Source organism: Mytilus trossulus, chromosome 5, assembly GCF_036588685.1.
Source record: "Mytilus trossulus isolate FHL-02 chromosome 5, PNRI_Mtr1.1.1.hap1, whole genome shotgun sequence".
NCBI lineage: Eukaryota > Metazoa > Mollusca > Bivalvia > Mytilida > Mytilidae > Mytilus > Mytilus trossulus.
In genome coordinates, this window is record NC_086377.1 from 11,484,189 (window position 1) to 11,505,233 (window position 21,045).

Here is a 21,045-nt window from a genome sequence, read left to right on the forward strand (position 1 = left end):
AAATTACTAGTGTAAAACCATTCAAACGGGAAAACCAACAGTCTACCTACCTTTCTCTTTAACGACAACAGATATAAGACCATCATCTATGAAGATACGACCTCCAACCTCCATAACTTTGGTGATATTTTTGTAATCAACATACAGGAGATCTACACTACATTTTTCATAAAACTTTTCATCTGTTGTCAGTTTAATCTGGTTCCCTGTCTTTAAGGTAACCTCAGCACTGGCTCCCTGTTAATGAAAATTACCCTTTACTCATTATTCAGATTTCTTTAAGGAAAATCAATGATATAGTAAATAGTAAAGTCCCACATTTCTGTAAACCCAACTAATTTTCATAAATCGTTGCGAGAATTTTAAACTTGGATCTTTCCTCGTCTTAATTACTGTGTAATCATTTATTTTATTGGGTACCAATTTTTGTGGATTAAGGAAAACTCTTATGTTTGTGGGTATCTAATTTCGTGTTTTTGCTGAGGTCTGCATACAAGCCTATTGAAAATTTGTTATTCATTGAACATCTAATTTCGTGGTTCAACACAATCAATTAAATTGGTATTTGATGAATAATAAATTAATGAGTCAATAGTAGATCAAATAAATTTGAAAATTGCAAAACTAAATCACTTCTATTGGGCTACAAAGATTGAAACACAAAATAAAGTATCCAATATAAACAAGAAATGAAAAGGAGGTTTTCAGACAAACTTATTACAATACTTTACCCCTTCTAGTAATCCTGTTCTGATTTCTGGACCTTTGGTATCCAGGGCGATGGCTACTGGTCTTGGATGACTGAACTTACTAACGGCCTCTCGGATGTTCTTGATTGTCTGACCATGATACTAAAACATAAAACAAATATTTTATTACAGGAAACAAAGATGTACTGAGTATTTATGTGCTGTTCATACAATCTTTTTCTTATAACAAGTAAATTATGGGTTCAGTTACTTCAGAAACTGAAATCTGTCTTAAACATTGGTTAAATAGCATGTTCTGTGCAGGTGTTTCATGAATTTTTTTTAAGTTTGATGCATTATTTAAGGGCTGTTCCATAAAACACATGTTTTCAGATTGTTTCCCTTTTTATCACAGAGTGGCTCTTTATAGCTAGCTGTAGTGTATATATTTTGCACACTGTCTCTCTGTGTCATTTGGTCTTTAAGGGATAGCTGTATCACTGGAAATCATATCACATCTTATTTTCATATATTGTATGTATTTTCACAACCATGTGGAGTTCTTTGTCTTAAACAAAGTTCAGTTAGTCCTTAATATAAACACATAATAAAGCTGTTGTGCATCTTGTACAGTGATAAATGTTGTAAATTTGAAGTAAAGAGTCCATTGGACAAGGTAACCTACCTCGTACGTTCCATGTGAGAAGTTGAGACGAGCTACATTCATTCCTTCAATCATCATCTTCTGAAGAGTGGGAACTGCCACACAAGCTGGACCTGTGGATTACAAAATGATTGATAAAAGCTACTCATTTCATACAATAAAATACATTCTAATTTGAAAGAAATCCTAGTCAAATCTTTAAAACAGCCTTTTTATAATCAGTTTTAGTTTAAATTTTTGCAAAAGAATAAGTTCATCCTTTTGGGAAAAGTGCTGCTGAATAATTGAGGTCAATGCCATGTTGTTTGGTAACATGTGGCTCAGAGTCAATGTCCAGTTTACACCCTGTGCTCCGTGTGAGATCTAGCATAGGTTTACTCACCTATGGAACAAATGATGCCACTCATTCTGACCTCATGTGGCTCAGAGTCAATGTCCAGTTTACACATGTGCTCCAAGTGAGATCTAGCATAGAGGTTACTCACCTATGGTACAAATGATGCCACTCATTCTGACCTCATGTGGCTCAGAGTCAATGTCAAGTTTACACATGTGCTCCAAGTGAGATCTAGCATAGGCTGCCTGTAGTTGTTGTGACTGCCTGTAATAGGCCCCTTCCTGTTCCATTGTGTCCAGATCAAACTATAAATAAACAACAGTCAGAAAATGTTACTCGATGGATTAAAATGAATAAACAACAGCCACAAAATGTTACTTGATGGATTTAAATAAATGTCATTTGTTGGATTTCTTTAGTATTATATAATACTTGTATTCATCAATATAAAAAGTCATTACTTATTCATTTGCAGTTTAAATTAAATGATCAATGTTGAAGAAATGATAGTTTTTATAGTTGAAACAGTAAAACCTATTACAATTCAGAAATTCTTTATGAAATAAAATTGTTAACTACTATTAAATCAAATGACTTATGTTCCTGCCCTCTCCACCAATTATTCTCACTAGGATGTAAATCTCCTTTAAGTCTATATAACTATTAACAACAAGCTAAAATCAACCTAAAATTGCAAGAGTTATTTTACAGTAATTAGGTCAGGTAATCTGTATAAAGAAAATCTTTTTCTGACCACAAAGTACAATTTTACCTCACATTGTACCTATTTACATAAGATACACTGTATCTGAAAACATATAATGGAACTAATTTTAGGATATATACCTATTTCTGAATAGACTTCGGATTTCCAGATACCCTGGAGACATTTTCTGACCAAAATTATTTTTAAAGAATACAAGCATTTTTAGAAGAAAATAGTGGGTAAAATCTGTTTTTCTATCTAGCTTAACCTCCCCCTTGTATGACAGTTGTATTATACCATATATATATATATATATAGTTTTGTTAAATTCATAAAATTGGATGAGCAACCTGAACAGACATAATTGGGTTACTGTGAGGAACTTAGAACTCTCGCTACCCATTTCCCCAAAAAAGAAGACAAACCTTAGATGTTATGTCCTGCAGATCCAAACCAGAATAACCCTATCAAAATTATTATAATACATAACATGTATATAAACATGTTCTGCATTTATAGCACAGGTATATCAAAATAGTTCCCGTCAATAAACAATGTTATGAACTGTGAACATGTTAGTTTTCTCATGTGATTTGTTTTACATTTGTCACAGTTACACTTATTTTGCAAAATTTTGCTGTAAATCTGTTCAAGGATTTATATACACCCAAAAAAAAAGACTGGTCTTTCAAAAGTATGTTTATTTTATATCAATGTTGAAGGGTTGTGTGTAAGATTTAAGTAAGCTCAAGTCTCTTAGGATAGAGGACCCTCAAAAGAAGTTCCATTGAATAACTACAGATCCAAGGTTTAAGTAAGCTCAAGTCTCTTAGGATAGAGGACCCTCAAAAGAGGTTCCATTGAATAACTACAGATCCAAGGTTTAAGTAAGCTCAAGTCTCTTAGGATAGAGGACCCTCAAAAGAGGTTCCATTGAATTACTACAGATCCAAGGTTTAAGTAAGCTCAAGTCTCTTAGGATAGAGGACCCTCAAAAGAGGTTCCATTGAATAACTACAGATCCAAGGTTTAAGTAAGCTCAAGTCTCTTAGGATAGAGGACCCTCAAAAGAGGTTCCATTGAATTACTACAGATCCAAGGTTTAAGTAAGCTCAAGTCTCTTAGGATAGAGGACCCTCAAAAGAGGTTCCATTGAATAACTACAGATCCAAGGTTTAAGTAAGCTCAAGTCTCTTAGGATAGAGGACCCTCAAAAGAGGTTCCATTGAATTACTACAGATCCAAGGTTTAAGTAAGCTCAAGTCTCTTAGGATAGAGGACCCTCAAAAGAGGTTCCATTGAATTACTACAGATCCAAGGTTTAAGTAAGCTCAAGTCTCTTAGGATAGAGGACCCTCAAAAGAGGTTCCATTGAATAACTACAGATCCAAGGTTTAAGTAAGCTCAAGTCTCTTAGGATAGAGGACCCTCAAAAGAGGTTCCATTGAATTACTACAGATCCAAGGTTTAAGTAAGCTCAAGTCTCTTAGGATAGAGGACCCTCAAAAGAGGTTCCATTGAATTACTACAGATCCAAGGTTTAAGTAAGCTCAAGTCTCTTAGGATAGAGGACCCTCAAAAGAGGTTCCATTGAATTACTACAGATCCAAGGTTTAAGTAAGCTCAAGTCTCTTAGGATAGAGGACCCTCAAAAGAGGTTCCATTGAATTACTACAGATCCAAGGTTTAAGTAAGCTCAAGTCTCTTAGGATAGAGGACCCTCAAAAGAGGTTCCATTGAATTACTACAGATCCAAGGTTTAAGTAAGCTCAAGTCTCTTAGGATAGAGGACCCTCAAAAGAGGTTCCATTGAATTACTACAGATCCATGTTATGATGTTATCATCTTTTATCTTTTTAGAAATTATGCTGGTTTAACCTATTGCTTTATCGATGAACCAGAACATAACTTTTATATAAATATCTGTGTTACCTTCATTTGACCAACTATATCCTGTTTCCATTTAAGGTCAAAACCTGACCATACGTCTATTTATAGTATGAAATTTGATCTAGATCAACTTTATTTAAGTATTTCAATTAAGATCTCTTTAGATAAATTATAAACACAGATAAGTTATAAATAGAACATTACAATGTGTTATAATGTGTTAGGTCTACCTCAGTGTAAAAAGGTCAAATCATCTAAATTGGTGGAATCTATTGTATTCAACTTTCATGGCTATGGAGAAATGGACTAGAGCAGATTCTAAAGAAGATAAACCAGATGTAACATGTGTAATGTGAACTATTATATAGGTTCCAATTGACAAAATTTTAGCAAGACCTATTTCCCTTTTGATCCCATGATGGAGGTACACATGCTCCAATTCCTTTTTAAATCAGTGGAAATCACTTTTAAACTGACCACTACACTGAAGAGAAAGTTGTTGGAATTAAATATAATAATATTGATTGATCACTTAAATCAGACTCTATAGTACCCCATGTTTCAATTTTTGATCATTTTTAAAGATATTCAACCATATACAGTACACCTAAACAAGAGGCTCTCAAGAGCCTGAATCGCTCACCTGCATTTTTTTGGTTTAATCTCTCATCAATGATTATTTTGGCTTTTCAATTTATTTAAATGTTCTTTGAATCGTCCTATTTTCTTCAAAAGCAAAAAAAATCATTTTCTCCTATGTTCTATTTTAGCCATAGGAGCTTTGTTACTTGACATACAAGGAAATGAAATATAAAATTTATACTAGATACTCTGAAACTCTGAAACTCATTTAGCCTAAGTTTGGCTGAAATTGATACAGCAGTTTCAAAAGAGAAGATTTTTTGAAGTAAGTCAACATGATGAACAAATTGTGAAAAAAGTCTTTAAAGGGCAATAACTCCTAAAGAGGTCAATTGACAATTTTGGTCAAATTGACTTATTTGTAGATCTTACTTTGCTGATCATTTTTGCTGTTTACAGTTTATCTTTATCTATAATAATATTCAAGATAATGACCAAAAACTGCAAAATTTCCTTAAAATTACCAATTAAGTGGCAGCAACCCAACAATTGGATGTTTGATTCATCTGAAAATTTCAGGGCTGATAGATCTTGACCTAATGAACATTTTTACGCCTGTCAGATTTGCTCTAAATGCTTCCGTTTTTGAGATATAAGCCAAAATCTGCATTTGACCCCTATGTTCTATTTTAAGTAACGGTGGCCATGTTTTTTGACGGATCCAAAATCAAAGCACACACTTTGTGCAGGATAATCTAAGGAACAATCATGCTAAGTTTTAACCAAATCCATTCAGTAGTTTCAGAGGAGAAGATTTTTTAAAGTTAGCAAATATGATGAACAAATTGTGAAAAATTGTCATTAAAGGACAATAACCCCTTAAGGGGTCAATTGACAATTTTGGTCATATTAACTTATTTGTAGATCTTACTTTGCTGATCTTTTTTGCTGTTTACAGTTTATCTTTATCTATAATAATATTCAAGATAATGACCAAAAACTGCAAAATTTCCTTAAAATTACCAATTAAGTGGCAGCAACCCAACAATGGTTTCTTTGATTCATCTGAAAATTTCAGGGCTGATAGATCTTGACCTAATGAACATTTTTACCCCATGTCAGATTTGCTCTAAATGCTTTCGTTTTTGAGATATAAGCCAAAAACTGCATTTGACCCCTATGTTCTTTTTTAAGTAACGGCGGCCATGTTTTTTGACGGATCAAAAATCAAAGCGCACATTTTGTGCAGGATATACTAAGGAACAATCATAATAAGTTTCATTCAAATCCATACAGTAGTTTCAGAGGAGAAGATGTTTGAAAAATTGTTAACGACGACAGACAACGACGACGACGACGGACGCCAAGTGATGAGAAAAGCTCACATGGCCTTTTAGGCCAGGTGAGCTAAAAATGGCAACCAAGAGAAATACCTATCTGTTCAGGGGCGGATCCAGCCATTTTAAAAAAGGGGGTCCTAACCCAGGAAAAAGGTGGGGTTCCAACTACATGTCCCCATTCAAATGCATTAATCGTCTAAAAAAAAGAGGGGGTTCCAACCCCCCAGCACCCCCTTCCCTGGATGTATGCCTCCTGTTGCTTAGAAATTATACTCTATGCATGTATACAAAGACTGTACAATTTGTAGTTACATAAATTTGATATATATATGTGCATGACATTTTATATTCTTAGAGATACAAGTTTTCAACAAAGAAGAAGTAGAACATAAAAAAAAACCTGAAAAAGTGTCACATTGTATGGTGTATAAATAACATGTTAAAGTGTGGAGTCTCATATCAAAAAGCAATGACTTGTAAGTTGTAGCTAGGGAAAATGAAACAGACATGTGTTGTTGACAGACAGAGGTTAACAAGTATAGCCCCTCCTCTGGAATGAGGTATTATCATAATGATCCTTTTAATAGCAGATTTCCTCAAAGGCACCCTACACCAGGTTTCCTGTTTTGTCAAAATCATGCTTTTAATGTAATTGTACCCGAGTAAATAGTTTTTCTGATATCGCATAGATGTTCATTTATAATCTTTCTTATTTTCAGTACTAACATAGAATTTGGGAAGCTAAATACTTTGTTTACAGAATTGCAAATTTTGAAGATAAAAATTAACTTCTGTGGATTCATACAGTCTACACTAAAATCTTTTCTAACTAACGATCCAAAAACCAATATTCCGACACTTGTGAAAAAGTTTTGAAAATACTTACTTGTCAGAATAAAATTTAACTATATATTTGAGGTTCCCCTTTATCCACTAAATCCCTAAATAATGAATCCACAGTATATCATATGTCAGAAGCGACAGCTTTATAAATATTTAAAATAGGCAGTAAATATAAATAAAATATTTGAATGAAGAGTTTAAAGTATATACTATTTTGGTATTAAATATATGTTTAAATATAACAAAAATGCAATATCAGCATAAGAAGCATAAGAAGCATATCATTAAAGACCTCGCGTGCTATCTTACTGAGTCCAATGGCACCTGTAAACAACAATCACATCCTTAAAATCACAACATATTCTATAGCTCATAATTTACAAATCCTGAAAGTCATAACATACTCTAAAAGTTTCTATAGCTAAAAATAAACAAATCCTGAAGATCATTCAAATCCTTAATATCATCAAATATTCTATAGCTCATAAAAAACAACAAATCCCGAAATTCATAACATATTCTCTGCTAAAAAATAAACAAATCCTGAAAGTCATAATACTTCCTCTGGATCACATTTAACCTTGAAATCCTGAACTTTATAATATGTATATATATATAAATTCAGTCACTTATTTATCTTGAAATATTGATATGATGCTGTCAGACTGATAAATAAAAGTTAGAGCTGTGATAGAGGAGTTGTCAACTAGAGAAAAGATTGGGGACAAACATTTATTTTAAGGATACTTGTTTCATGGTTAAACCTAATTCTGATGTTATCCACTATTTTCATGTGCCATACTTTTAAAGATTTATTCATACTAGTTACATGTAATTATTTGCTTAACTTTGTTTAGACACATGTATAAGACATCAGGATGACATTATAGAGAAAATTATCTAAACAAACTTTTAAAATGTCAAAGAAGCATGTAAAGGTTTGCCATTTGTTGCAAATTTCCTGTCAAAAGTTTAAATGAATTATGAAAGTTCTATAATGCAAAAAAATGTTAACTATAATTATATAATGACCAATTATAAAGCAGGCTCTGAAATGATCACTTTCTAAATAAAAGAGAATAAATATTGAAATGCCACAGTATTGAAATCAATATGTAAAATCATCATTACCTTTTTAAACACCATGATTTAAAATCTCCGATACTTTTTGAAGTATGAGTAATGATAAAATTGAATGTCACAGGAATATATATTGGGCTGTGATCGTATCCTTCAATTATGTAAATAGGTACATGTATACCTCACATCAGTCAGTACATACACCTTTGTTCTTTACCTCAAGTACAGGTACTTTGACATTTTTGGTGATTTGCCATTTTAGGGGCAAGATTGTAAATTTAATGATAAAATAAAGAGTAGAATTTTTTGTGTTATGTAATAATTGAAGTTGAAACTGTGAAAATCTTGTCACTGGACAATTCCTAACATTCTGAACATCTTTACCTCAAGTACAGATACTTTTGTCATTTTTGGTGATTTGCTATTTTGTGGGAGATATTGTAAATTTAATGATAAAATAGAGGGTAACATTTGTTGTTATGTAAAATTTTAAGTTAAATCTGTGAATATTTTCTCACTGGACAATTCATAAAATTTTGAACATGTAAACTGCTAAAATTTAAAGAAAGTAATGTTTTGTTTAAAACTTATTTGAATGATTAATATTAAAATAAGGAAATGTGGAATGAATGCCAATGAGACAACTAACTATCAGAATTCAATTGAAAAAGATATACGTAGTAATAGTTCAGTACAAGTCAGGTATAAAACCTAATGGAAATCAACCTCCCCCTTTTTTTTTTACAATATCTTTTTAGGATTTTTCTATTTGGACTATAAAGGATTCTGTTACAAGTAATGTGTTTCCAAAAACAATACCAGAACTGTGGAGAAATAAAGCTGTAAATTTAACTTGAAAATTGAAGCATGTATTATGTCTCATATTTAAATGCAAATAAATTTTCAATATATCAATCACATGCTATAGAAAATGGTATTTGTTCAGTGGAATACAGATTACAAGGTCAGAGGATCAAATCAGGAATGTCTTATGTTACAATAAAATGAGACACACTTTTTAAAATTAAATGCGCATATATATTCATTTTTCTTTGAAAGAAGGACTAAAAGAAACATATGTTGAAAAGTTGAAAAAAATGCAACTTCATGTGCCTAAAATTTGTAAATTATTATGACTATCATTGATTATGATAGACACCAGACATAACAAATATCAGCTAAAGCCAGGAAGGGAATCTGAGAATCAGTCACAACTTTTGGACTTTTGCACTTAGAAAAGAAAAATGTAGCAATGTTAATAAACATGAGGACCTGTGTGAGTGACAATAAAAGATAATTAACATGATTAAGCTGGTCTCACCCACAGTCTATCTGAAGCCTTCATATTACATAGGAAAATTAACTTACCCCTTTGTAACAGACAATATCGGTAGTGAGGCCATTCTATATATATACCACCACTATGTACTAACAGTATGTTTATGTGACCAGTTAATTAGTATACACATTGCACTGTTAGCATTGTTCTGATTTTGATTAATTACTTATCATGCTTCCCTCCCCCATGTTCTAGAGTTATAAGTTAGTTTATACTTCATGCACTTTCAACTGGATAAATATAAAATGTGACTTGGGGGTGATTGCACCTTATCCCACAACAGATAGGAATCTATCTCGGAGTACATGTTTTTAATTCATTCTTCACAAAAAGTAAGTAGATTCCTTAATTAGGTTTGGTCACAAGTTAAATTATTTGTTATATTCTTGTCAGCCCTATGATAGACATGTATAAAAAGCAATACTTAAATGATATGTCCAGTCACCAACCCAACACCATAAAACAAACAAAGCATGCATAGATCTAGTAACAGGTCAACAAATACTCCTCAATGTTAAACAGATTTTGAACATTTATTTGATATAGGTAGCAAGGTTTCTTTTCCTATAAAAAGTAGGAGATGAGGCATGATAGCCAATGAGACAACTATAGTATACACCAAAGTTTATACAAAGTGGATGTAAGCAATTACATGCAATCTATGGCCTAGCTTATCTCAATTTAAATAATTAAAATGCCATAAAATCATTCAGAAAATTATTGAGTGCCCTTGGTATTCATAATGTACTCACTGTCGTTTTAGTTGTTTTAATATCCTTAACTGGACTACCTTGAGTAGTACTTAATACATGAGTATTTTGAGTATCCTGAAGTTGAACTGAGTACAACTTAAAACTAGTATTTCTGTAATCATTTCTCTTCTGAGTACGATGACTATATGTATTGGACATGTATGTATAATGTGGTTGTGTATTTTACTACCAGTTCAATAGTAGTATTTTAAAAGCTTTAGAATTACTAAACGAGACGATTTGTTAATAAGTTATTTGATCAGATTACAGTATTCTACCCTAATCAGTTTAAACTATACTGAGGACATAAAGGTAAGCAACAATATATATTTATAAAATGTTTATAGTTCTAAAATTTTGAATAATTTTTTTATAGTTCTTTATGTTTGTGACAACTAGAAGAAAGTGCATCTTTTGTTTTATGTTCTTTGTTACCATGATTTAGTTTGTGAAATATGAAATTACAAATATTTGTTGCACAACTTTTTTTACTCAGTATATCATGTATCTACTAGAACTACGCAGTAAAGTATGACCTCAATATACATGATATAACTCAGGGAAGCTGTATATCACTTTAGTGGTAATTTGGTAAATATCATAAAACAGTCAAGGACAGAAATGTGGCAAAAAAATACCTAAATTTAATGACAGGAAAGCTAATGTATTAACCAAAGGTAAGATGATTTTTCCCTCTTTCCTTGAAGTAAGTTTAACCGGCAGCAGTTTCATTTTAAGTTATTTACATACACAGAGCTCTACTTTTGCATAGGTACTATTTATGTACCAAAAATCTGTAGCACTGGAAATCTACTTTTAAATTTCAGTACTATTTTGTTACTTCAGAATTATTGTAATATTTAGGTACCTGTATTTTACAGTACTTGATTTGTACTTGAAATTTAAGTACTACAGATTTTTGGTTGTAGGATTACATTTTCAGCCTTTTGAAACTTTGCCTATTTCAACTCTCATAAAGTTATGATGTTCAAACATGGAATACTGTGATCATTGTTGGTATTATTTTTGTATCAAGATTTGATCCCTCAGTGAGATTTTGACGAAAGTATGCATAATTGTTAGCTAAGGCTTAAATTAAAATATTGATTGTTTGCCCTTTACCGACCGACCCTATAAATTCTTTCCGCCAGAAAATCTTTTATTTATATTTACCAGCAAGATTTTATTTTATTCTATTTTGTCGTTCCTACCAAAAATCTTATATTTGTTTTTCCCGCTCAAAACTTTTTTACCGGAATCCTCGGTTTTATCTTTACCGTATAAGGTCTAGTCTGTTTGGTATCACGTGAGCTTATCACGTATCATGATATGACGAACATCTTCACTAGCCAAGTTTTACGATCCACTCCCCCTTTAGTGAAGAGAGCGGGAGTGGATCGTAACTCTTCGCTAGTGAAGATGTGACGTACGTTACTCTGTTAATTTTTATACTTGAAGAGGAGCGTTCATTTACAAAATTATCAACGTGTGTACAAACTATTTTGTGTACGTTGTATTTTATGAAGGGATGGCCTTTTGTGATCCGTAGATCAGGATGATTATGTTAACGAAGACTTCGACCAGCATTGCTATATTATTTATATCTTACATGAACCAAAGGTGACAAAAGCCTGTAAAGTGGAGAATATTTGGCAGTAAAATCGCCCAAGTTTTCCATAAAGATCATTTATAAACGCGATTTTAAATAAGTGACAATTGAGTTTCAAGTCATTGGAAACATAGGCACACACGAAAATTTAAACACTCTAGGGACTTTTTCTACTAGTAATGTATGTCTGCCTGGACATATTTTACCAGGACAAAAAAGAAAAATCACAAAAATACTGAACTTAGAGGAAAATCAATTGGGGAAGTCCATAACCACATGGCAAAATCAAATAACAAAACACATCAAAAACTAATGGATAAGAACTGTCATATTCCTGACTTGGTACAGGTATTTTCAAATGTAGAAAATGGTGGATTAAACATGGTTTTGTGGCGCTAACCCCCTCACTTTGATGACAGTCTCATCAAATTCTGTTATATTTACAATGATGCTTTAACTAAACAGACACAATAAATAAAATAGTCAAAATATGAGTACAGCAGTCATCATCGTGACAAAGTTATCTCTCACAGAAAACCTTTAGGTAGATGTAAGCGTATAAGGTACATAGTACAGAATATTAGTACAAGTTAAAACTCTTCAAAGTTCCAGGCATATAAGCGTTGAAAATATGTGGCACAGCTCTATATTTTGATATTTGAAAACAAAATAGTAGTGGCTGTGCATATGAATTAACTTGACATTCTACATGATATTTTTTTTTTCAAAACTTCCTAGGAATTTTATATTAATAGTCCCAGAAACTTATTAGCAATTTTTGCTTTTGCCAAAAAAGCAAAGCAGACAAAAATAACATTAAATGCAGATTTTGTATCTATAAAATAAAATTTTTATACCTACCAGCCTACCAATGACAAAAACTATACCGAGTCAAGTTATTTTTTTTGGGAAAAAAAAATAAAAAAAATTTCCTACCTACCTACCCTGTTTCAAAACATAGGGTCGGAAAAGGGCAAACAAACAATATTTTAATTTAGGCCTAATTTTCACCTAGTAGATATAGGAAGATGTGGTGTGAGTGCCAATGAGACAACTCTCCATCCAAATAACAATTTAAAAAGTAAACCATTATAGGTTAAAGTACAGCCTTCAACACGGAGCCTTGGCTCACACCGAACAAAAAGCTATAAAGGGCCCCAAAATTACTAGTGTAAAACCATTCAAACGGGAAAAACAACGGTCTAATCTATATAAACAAAACAAGAAAAGTCCATGTACCTGTTTTAAACTTTTCAAGTTTAATCAATCTGAACAAGCTGAATGATAAAATAGTCGACAAGAAACAGTTCGAATCGTGAAAAATAATATTTTTACATTAGCCAATGTCATTGCCTCCCTTGTATCTCAAAAATTTATAGATCTGTATGCCCTTAAGAAATGAAGTACATGTATTTGAATTTCAGGTCAATTTAACTGAATTCTAAAAATACGCCTAAATGATTATTAACATGTCTTAGGACAGGATTTAATGTTTTAAAAACCTAAAATGTGCAAAATTACTACCGGTACTAAAATTTGAAGAAAATATGATTGGAGACAACTCTTACAAAACCATGCTGGCCAATGATGATGAATGGCTGTCTACAGTCCCTATCTCCTGTGCTGGATGAAAAAAGAGAATGCTGTGGATTCATTTCTTTTCATGGGAAATATTCAGGGTTTGAATTTAGCAGTGGCCCACTCGCCATTGGCCCCAGGCCCCAAAATCTGGTGGGCTACTGAAATTTCTGCTTTTTTTGTACAGAACTATACATTTTGTCTACAAACTTAAGTTGTGGGCAATCCTGCCAAAATCTTAACATCAATCCCTGAAATCTTTTTTTGAAGGAACAAGATTTGCATCATGATTGATACTGCATGTATTTTAAAATCAGAAAATTGGTGTCCAACAAAGAATAATGAATCCACAGTATCAAATAAGAGAATGAACCATTTTAGCCATGTGAAGGGATTATAATGGTAGTGTTCTAGGATGTTTATATATATTAATGGAAGTAAGCAAGAAACAAACCTCTGGTGTTTTAATGGTAGGAAGATCCTGAAGAATGAAAATACAAGTGTTAAATAAATACACAACACTGCATATACATGTACACGGATTGCTCAATGTAAATATGGTAAAATAAAATACATAACATTGCACACACGGATTGCTCACTGTAAACATGGCAAAATAAAATACACAACACTGCACACACGGATTGCTCAATGTAAATATGGTAAAATAAAATACATAAAACTGCATATACGGATAGCTCACTGTATACATGGTAAAATAAAATACACAACACTGCAAACAGTGATTATACACCATGTACACTGAGCAATCAGAATTCAGATGAAAAACTAGACTTACAAGGCAAAAATAATCTTAGCATAAATAGAGACAAATTTTGTGATAGTTCCATAAGAAGGGGCAGGGGATATTTGCAAAGATTACTATCCTATCAATAGGTTTGTTAAAAAGCTGTTTCTTTCTATACTAATTAATTTGATTGTTCCTCTACTTTTTCAATAAAATAGTCTAAGCTAAGTCAGGTTTAATTTTTAAATTGTTATTTGGATGGAGAGTTGTCTCATTGGCACTCACACCACATCTTCCTATATCTAAGCTAACATTAGATAAACGTTTGGGTAGTGGGTAGCCTAAATTTGATCAATGAAGACTAATTCATTCAATAAAGCATATAAATGAAATATGAATGATTTTTAAATCACAAATAAAGGTCCTACAATAGATACAATAGACTCCTTTTGTGGTGCAGCACAATATTTATCAGAACACAGCAATTAACAGTTTAACACAACATTCAAACTACACACTGACTGTGACAGTGCTTTGAACACATAAAAAAAACTACAATACACCAATCACACTACAGTCATCACATTGTTCTCCCCACAATTTCCTTTAACATATGTAACATCCTGGTGTAAAAAATTGAATTTCGATATATCCCCTTATTACTACAATTATAACAATAAACATCACCCCCGTAACACAATCTATAAATAAATAATTAAGAAATAATTCATGGTGGCTTGAATATATCGTTATTTTACCACGGGTTGGCCCTTTATGACAAATATTTTACCCTGAGCGATAGCGAGGGGTAAAATATCGGCATAAAGGGACAACCCGTGGTAAAATCTAGATATATTCAAGCCCCCATGAATTATTTCGATTCTAATAGGACAAATACGGCAATTTTTTTGAATCGAAGCGCTCTAGGTGGAGGCCATTTTTTGCCGTTCCCATAAATTAACGCACTTTTAGATTGGCGTAAAAGAACAGAGCAAACAGAATAAGTGACATGCTCAAACTATTCACAAAACTTATTTATATACATTTGGATGAATTTTAATGATAACTTATATATTTGTTCTATGCATATAAAAAAATGGGTTTATACCACATTCTAGCATCGTTTGTTAACGTTTCCTTGTTGTGATGTTTTTCGGTATCAAAAGCGTGTATTTTCCCGTAAAATGCTTAAATTATAACGTCATCATTCTATGACGTCGGGTACTTCATTCATAAAAAAACATATGACGTGGGAGTACGATCGGAACAGCCAATGCAATATATTCATATTTTACCACGGGTGTGTACTCAAAGCGTTTGAAGGACGTCATGTTAGAATTTCAGATAGAATCATTTTTTGCCACCATAATCATTGATAATGATACAAGGCGAGTCTGCTCCATTACCGGCATTAGTCACTAGTCCGATGCCTCAAACTTGTCAATATTAGTTTGGACTAGTGAAAATTTTCAAAATTTTATATAGTCCTATAGGGAAAAGCTTTGATATTTAGTTTCCGAACTAAAAGTTTTTGGTGCAGACTGTTGGGGAGAACACTGCTGCTGTAGACATGGTAGAATACAACAGAATTTTAATCAGAAAGGCTTCAATTTGTTCATGGTACAACATACATGCACAACCAACATGAGGGGTTATGAGTTTACCTTTCCACTGGAACTACTCCCAGCTATTTGTGTTTGCATCTTTCCTGTTGATCCACTCATTTTGCTGGATGAATCTTTACTTGGAATCTGAAAGGAAAATAAATATCTCATCAAAAAGGTTTTTAAGAAGCCTTTATGCAGGATGTCAAGATTGAGTCATTTAATTTGCCTCGAATTCATAACACATGTTATATGAGATAATTTTATTAGCCAAAAAATAAATTACAAAATAATGCATGTACAATGTAGTACATGTAGTAAATGGAAAAAAAATATTTTAGTACATTTAAACTAAAACATGAATACAAATTCACACAAAGGAACCCTTTTATAAAGCATGTTATTGACAAAACATAAAAAGTTATTTTGGAAGCCACTGACAATGACTGACCTGGAGAAATAACATAATTTTATAGTCCTAGGTCTATGGGAGACAACTCTTGATCAATTTTATTATATCTATTTATTTATTTCTTCAAAAAGGGAGTGCAATTATTAAGATAAGTTTGAAGTTACAAACACAAAGCTTTATCATGTTTATATATAATATATATATAAACATGATATTTATAAATAATTACATTTATAGTTACCTTTTTTTGTATTTGGAGTTGTTGTGTACACTTTTTTAGGCGTTTATATAATTTATTTATTGTGTACATGTATCGTTACTTGTAACGATCCAGCGCCCTCGTGGGGAAAATCGTTGACTACTATACAAACATTTTATACATTGTATATATATATAGTCAGTCACATTGTCAGGAATTCAGGTATGCATTTCGCTTTATTTTCTCAAGAATTTGTGATTTGTTCATGGATCAAAATTCAAAGGATTGAATGACATTGTTAGCCATTTACTATTTAATACATGTTCAGAGACATTAAAATTCAAACAAAGACCTAATGCCTGACGGAAAAAAATCTTTAAAAAATATCATCAACGAACATGCAGTCAGCATAACAGCCAGATTAGATAATAGGTATTTTACATGTTTGTAAATTAATTAATAAAGATAAATGTATCAAATTTTATTTATGGAATTTCGAGGTATCTTTCAAACAGTGTCCCCTGGCTGCTTAAGACAGCATCCATTCATATATATATTTCAGTCTTCACAATAAACTTTAAAATCTACAGGCCTGAGGCTAACATGTTACAATGTACTTTGGAAAATTTTCGTTAGATTCTGTTGGATTCAAGAGATAAATTGTACAGCAGTGGCGGATCCAGAACTTTTCATAAGGGGGGCCCACTCCAGTCATTTCCTATTATATTATAAGCAAACCAAATTTTTCCCACAACTGCCTATATACATGATATACAGCCAGGAAAGCATTTATACAAATCTGCTGAGCTGGTGGCTAAAAGTGATGACTGAACAGTGCAGATAGAATATTTATTTTCACATATTTTCTGCAGGTATTTTCATGGTTCTTGTGTCATTCAAATGTCGGTAGAAAAAAGCAAAACTAAATATATTGGGGAAAATAATTTACACAAAAACATGATGTTAAAAATTATTCCTCTTTTATTATTAATTATACATTGACAAAATGATAAGAATCCTGATATAAACGGTAAATAAAACCTATATTACTTCAAAACAGTTGAAATAACATCGTACATGAGATGAGTATAACATGTATTGGTAATTTGGTTTGGCTGTTTGGCATATATGTCTATTGTGTAACAAATGATTTATTGTGTAATGTCATTCTGTCTCCTGGTCTGTTTTAAACTTTTCAGGCGTACCATGCTTACCTCTTAGACTTAGAGATTTTCACATACAGAGCTGTAACACTATTAGGCAAAAAAAAAATATATGTCTGTTTCCTGTTTCCCGACCGACCTGGACTCAAACCCCCCGACCCTAGATCTTTTTATTCAATTCTGGAAAAAAATCATTTACGGTCCGGTCCAGATCCATATCTTACTATGCCCAAACAATCAAAATGGCTGCTCCCAGCACAAAGAGGATTATTCAATTAAAGCTTCTCTAAAGAGAGTAAATCATTTTGGGGTACAGGACCCTAACCAAACATGACATTTAACAAACTGCAAATCTGACAGGGAGTGCAAAAAAAAAAAAAAAAAAAAAAAAATTCTGACCTTCCGACCCTGATTTATTTTACTTGGAAGCAGGAAACAGACATATATTTTTTTGGCCTTTTGTGTTTATATAGGAAAAAGCTACTATAAAAATAATCAACACATGCAACGTTAAGAAATTTGTCAATTAAATAATGAGAACATCCAATTTATCTGAAGCATGTGAAGTATGAATGCATAAAATGGCACCGCTACCATTTAGAAATTTCTAACATAGATGAAAAATTCATGGTTTTAACTGATTAAGGGATGTAATTTTCCAACAATTTAACTGTTATATATAAATATGATTCAACGCTAGACTTATGTTAAAGGTATTACAATATAGCAGCAAAGTAATACTTTTGTTTATGGAATTTATGATGCATAAAAACAGGAAGAACAAGTGATTTAGTAGCTCACTGATGATACCCTCGCCACAAGTGGATAATATAAATATAATAAAAATATGCAAGTGTTCGGTAAACAGGAAGTTGTCGAGTAATAAATCTGAAAACCCATCACACGGTATAGCTGACTTATATAAACCCTGAAACCAAATTTCAGAAATCCTTATATTGTAGTTCCTGAGAAAAGTGTGACGAAAATTTTCAACTTGGCTATCATGTGTAAAATCATACAAGTGTTCGGTAAACAGGAAGCTGTCAAGTGATCAATCTGAAAACGCATCACATGGTATAGCTGACTTAGATAAACCCTGAAACCAAATTTCAGAAATCCTTATATTGTAGTTCCTGAGAAAAATGGGACGAAAAAATAAATAGTGCAAAAATATAGAAGTGTTCGGTAAACAGGAAGTTGTCGAGTGATGAATCTGAAAACGCATCACACGGTATAGCTGACTTATATAAATCCTGAAACCAAATTTCAGAAATCCTTGTATTGTAGTTCCTGAGAAAAGTGTGACGAAAATTTTGAACTTGGCTATCATGTGTAAAATCATACAAGTGTTCGGTAAACAGGAAGTTTTCAAGTGATCAATCTGAAAACGCATCACATGGTATAGCTGACTTAGATAAACCCTGAAACCAAATTTCAGAAATCCTTGTATTGTAGTTCCTGAGAAAAGTGTGACGAAAATTTTGAACTTGGCTATCATGTGTAAAATCATACAAGTGTTCGGTAAACAGGAAGTTTTCAAGTGATCAATCTGAAAACGCATCACATGGTATAGCTGACTTAGATAAACCCTGAAACCAAATTTCAGAAATCCTTGTATTGTAGTTCCTGAGAAAAGTGTGATGAAAATTTTCAACTTGGCTATCATGTGTAAAATCATACAAGTGTTCGGTAAACAGGAAGTTTTCAAGTGATCAATCTGAAAACCCATCACACGGTTTATCGGACAATGGATGAATTATCAAGTTGTGATTGGTTAAAAGACGTCACGTGGTGACCCCCTATGAGACCGTAGGGGGTTAGTAGGTTTCATAGGGGGTTCATGACGCGTTAATGGCGACGTCATCTATTAATGTTGTTGCGTTTCATTGTTTATTTTACAACAAAACAATGCAGAAAAAGTCCAGCGTCCGATAAATTCGTTATACGGTTAACTACTGACCCACTACAGATCCATAGAGGGTGAATAAAATTCATAGGGGACTCGGCCTCCGGCCTCACCCCCTATGGATTTTACTAACCCTCTATGGATCCGTATGGGGTCAGTAGCGAACCATATAACTTATAATAGCTGACTTAGATAAACCCTGAAACCAAATTTCAGAAATCCTTATATTGTAGTTCCTAAGAAAAATGGGACGAAAAAATAAATAGTGCAAAAATATATAAGTGTTCGGTAAACAGGAAGATGTCGAGTGATGAATCTGAAAACGCATCACACGGTATAACTGACTTAGATAAACCCTGAAACCAAATTTCAGAAATCCTAGTATTGTAGTTCCTGAGAAAAATGCAATGAAAAATATTCATGGGACGGACGGACTGACTGACGGACAGACAGAGGTAAAACAGTATACCCCCCCTTTTTTAAAGCGGTTTAAAGGGGGGTATAATTATTTGTTATTTGTATACAATGCAAAACTGTAACATGGCTATGTTCCAGGACAAAGGAATAAGCAACAAAACTTAGAAAGCAGTTTAGATTAATGGGAAATTAAAAGTAAAATGAAGGGCATGACCAATTTACTAAAAATGGCAGACTGCAGTACTGCCAAGTCTCACACATTTCACGCAAGACTCGTGCATTTTCATGCTTATTTGGCTGCATTTTCCTTTGATCTATTGTTTTTTCTCTTTGATCTTAACATTTTTTGTCAAATCTCGCGCATTTACTTCATGAAAACTTGACAGCCCTGACTGTTACATCATCAAAGCGATGTGATGTCTTACTTTTAATAGTTAGAAATGAGCCTTATAATGTGGCAGGGAGTCTTCACAGCAAAATATCAAATAGCCTTTTTAAAATGTCAAAGTCTTTTTAGTTCAGTAGTTCCCAAGGACTGAACAAATCAAATACCTTACCTGTACCAGAAATTTTGAACAAGACATTTACACATATGATTTGGACAGTATAAAAACTGCCAGTAGAATGGAATATTATCTAATTGCCATTAACAAATTTTTCCTGGCCTTTGACAAATGTCGCCCAGTGACCTTGGGAATGACTGTGAGCTACAACATCCCTTAACCCTATCATCTGACTGTTAGTGTTGAGGGATGCTGCAGCTCAGTCTCTATTAATACGTCTTATTGCTTTTTGTTGGCAATTAAGACATCGCAAAGTTTCCCGTAAAATTTTAAAGTCGCAATAAAATATCTTACATCAAAATAGAAAATATCTGCCGCCCCAATGTTGAATGGAAAAGTGATTGTTGTATGATGTAAACAACGGAACGATCAAGCGGAACAGATCTCCAAATACTGAAATGGCGTTAAGCCAAGCCCAAGGTGTATAATTTTTTGCACTGGAGTAAATATTTTCTAGCACAATATTGTATCACTTGACACTGTCTGTAATCTAATAATTAGCAGTAAGAGGACAGCATTATTTTGGTAGAAGAAAAAGCTTTAAAAATCACGTGCGACATTGAAAAATTAAACGGTGCCGGTTGTTGCCAATGTTGGGTTGCTGTCTCATAGACGAAACCCCAC

General features: G+C 32.8%; 1 protein-coding gene across 6 annotated transcripts in view; it reads right to left on the reverse strand.

Annotated features, from left to right (window-relative positions):
• The window catches only part of LOC134718517 (pyruvate kinase PKM-like), a 43,519-nt gene that overhangs the window by 12,860 nt on the left and 9,614 nt on the right, over nucleotides 1–21,045 (reverse strand). For 2 of the 6 annotated variants that reach the window (XM_063581088.1, XM_063581091.1), the window contains exons 1-5: nucleotides 10,223–10,396; nucleotides 1,839–1,995; nucleotides 1,375–1,466; nucleotides 732–851; nucleotides 51–237 (exon numbers count right to left, since the gene is read on the reverse strand). In XM_063581088.1, the coding sequence (XP_063437158.1) occupies nucleotides 51–237; nucleotides 732–851; nucleotides 1,375–1,466; nucleotides 1,839–1,995; nucleotides 10,223–10,381 (715 nt within the window). In that variant the 5' untranslated portion in view covers nucleotides 10,382–10,396. The other 4 variants (XM_063581089.1, XM_063581090.1, XM_063581092.1 and 1 more) reach the window with 4 other exon arrangements.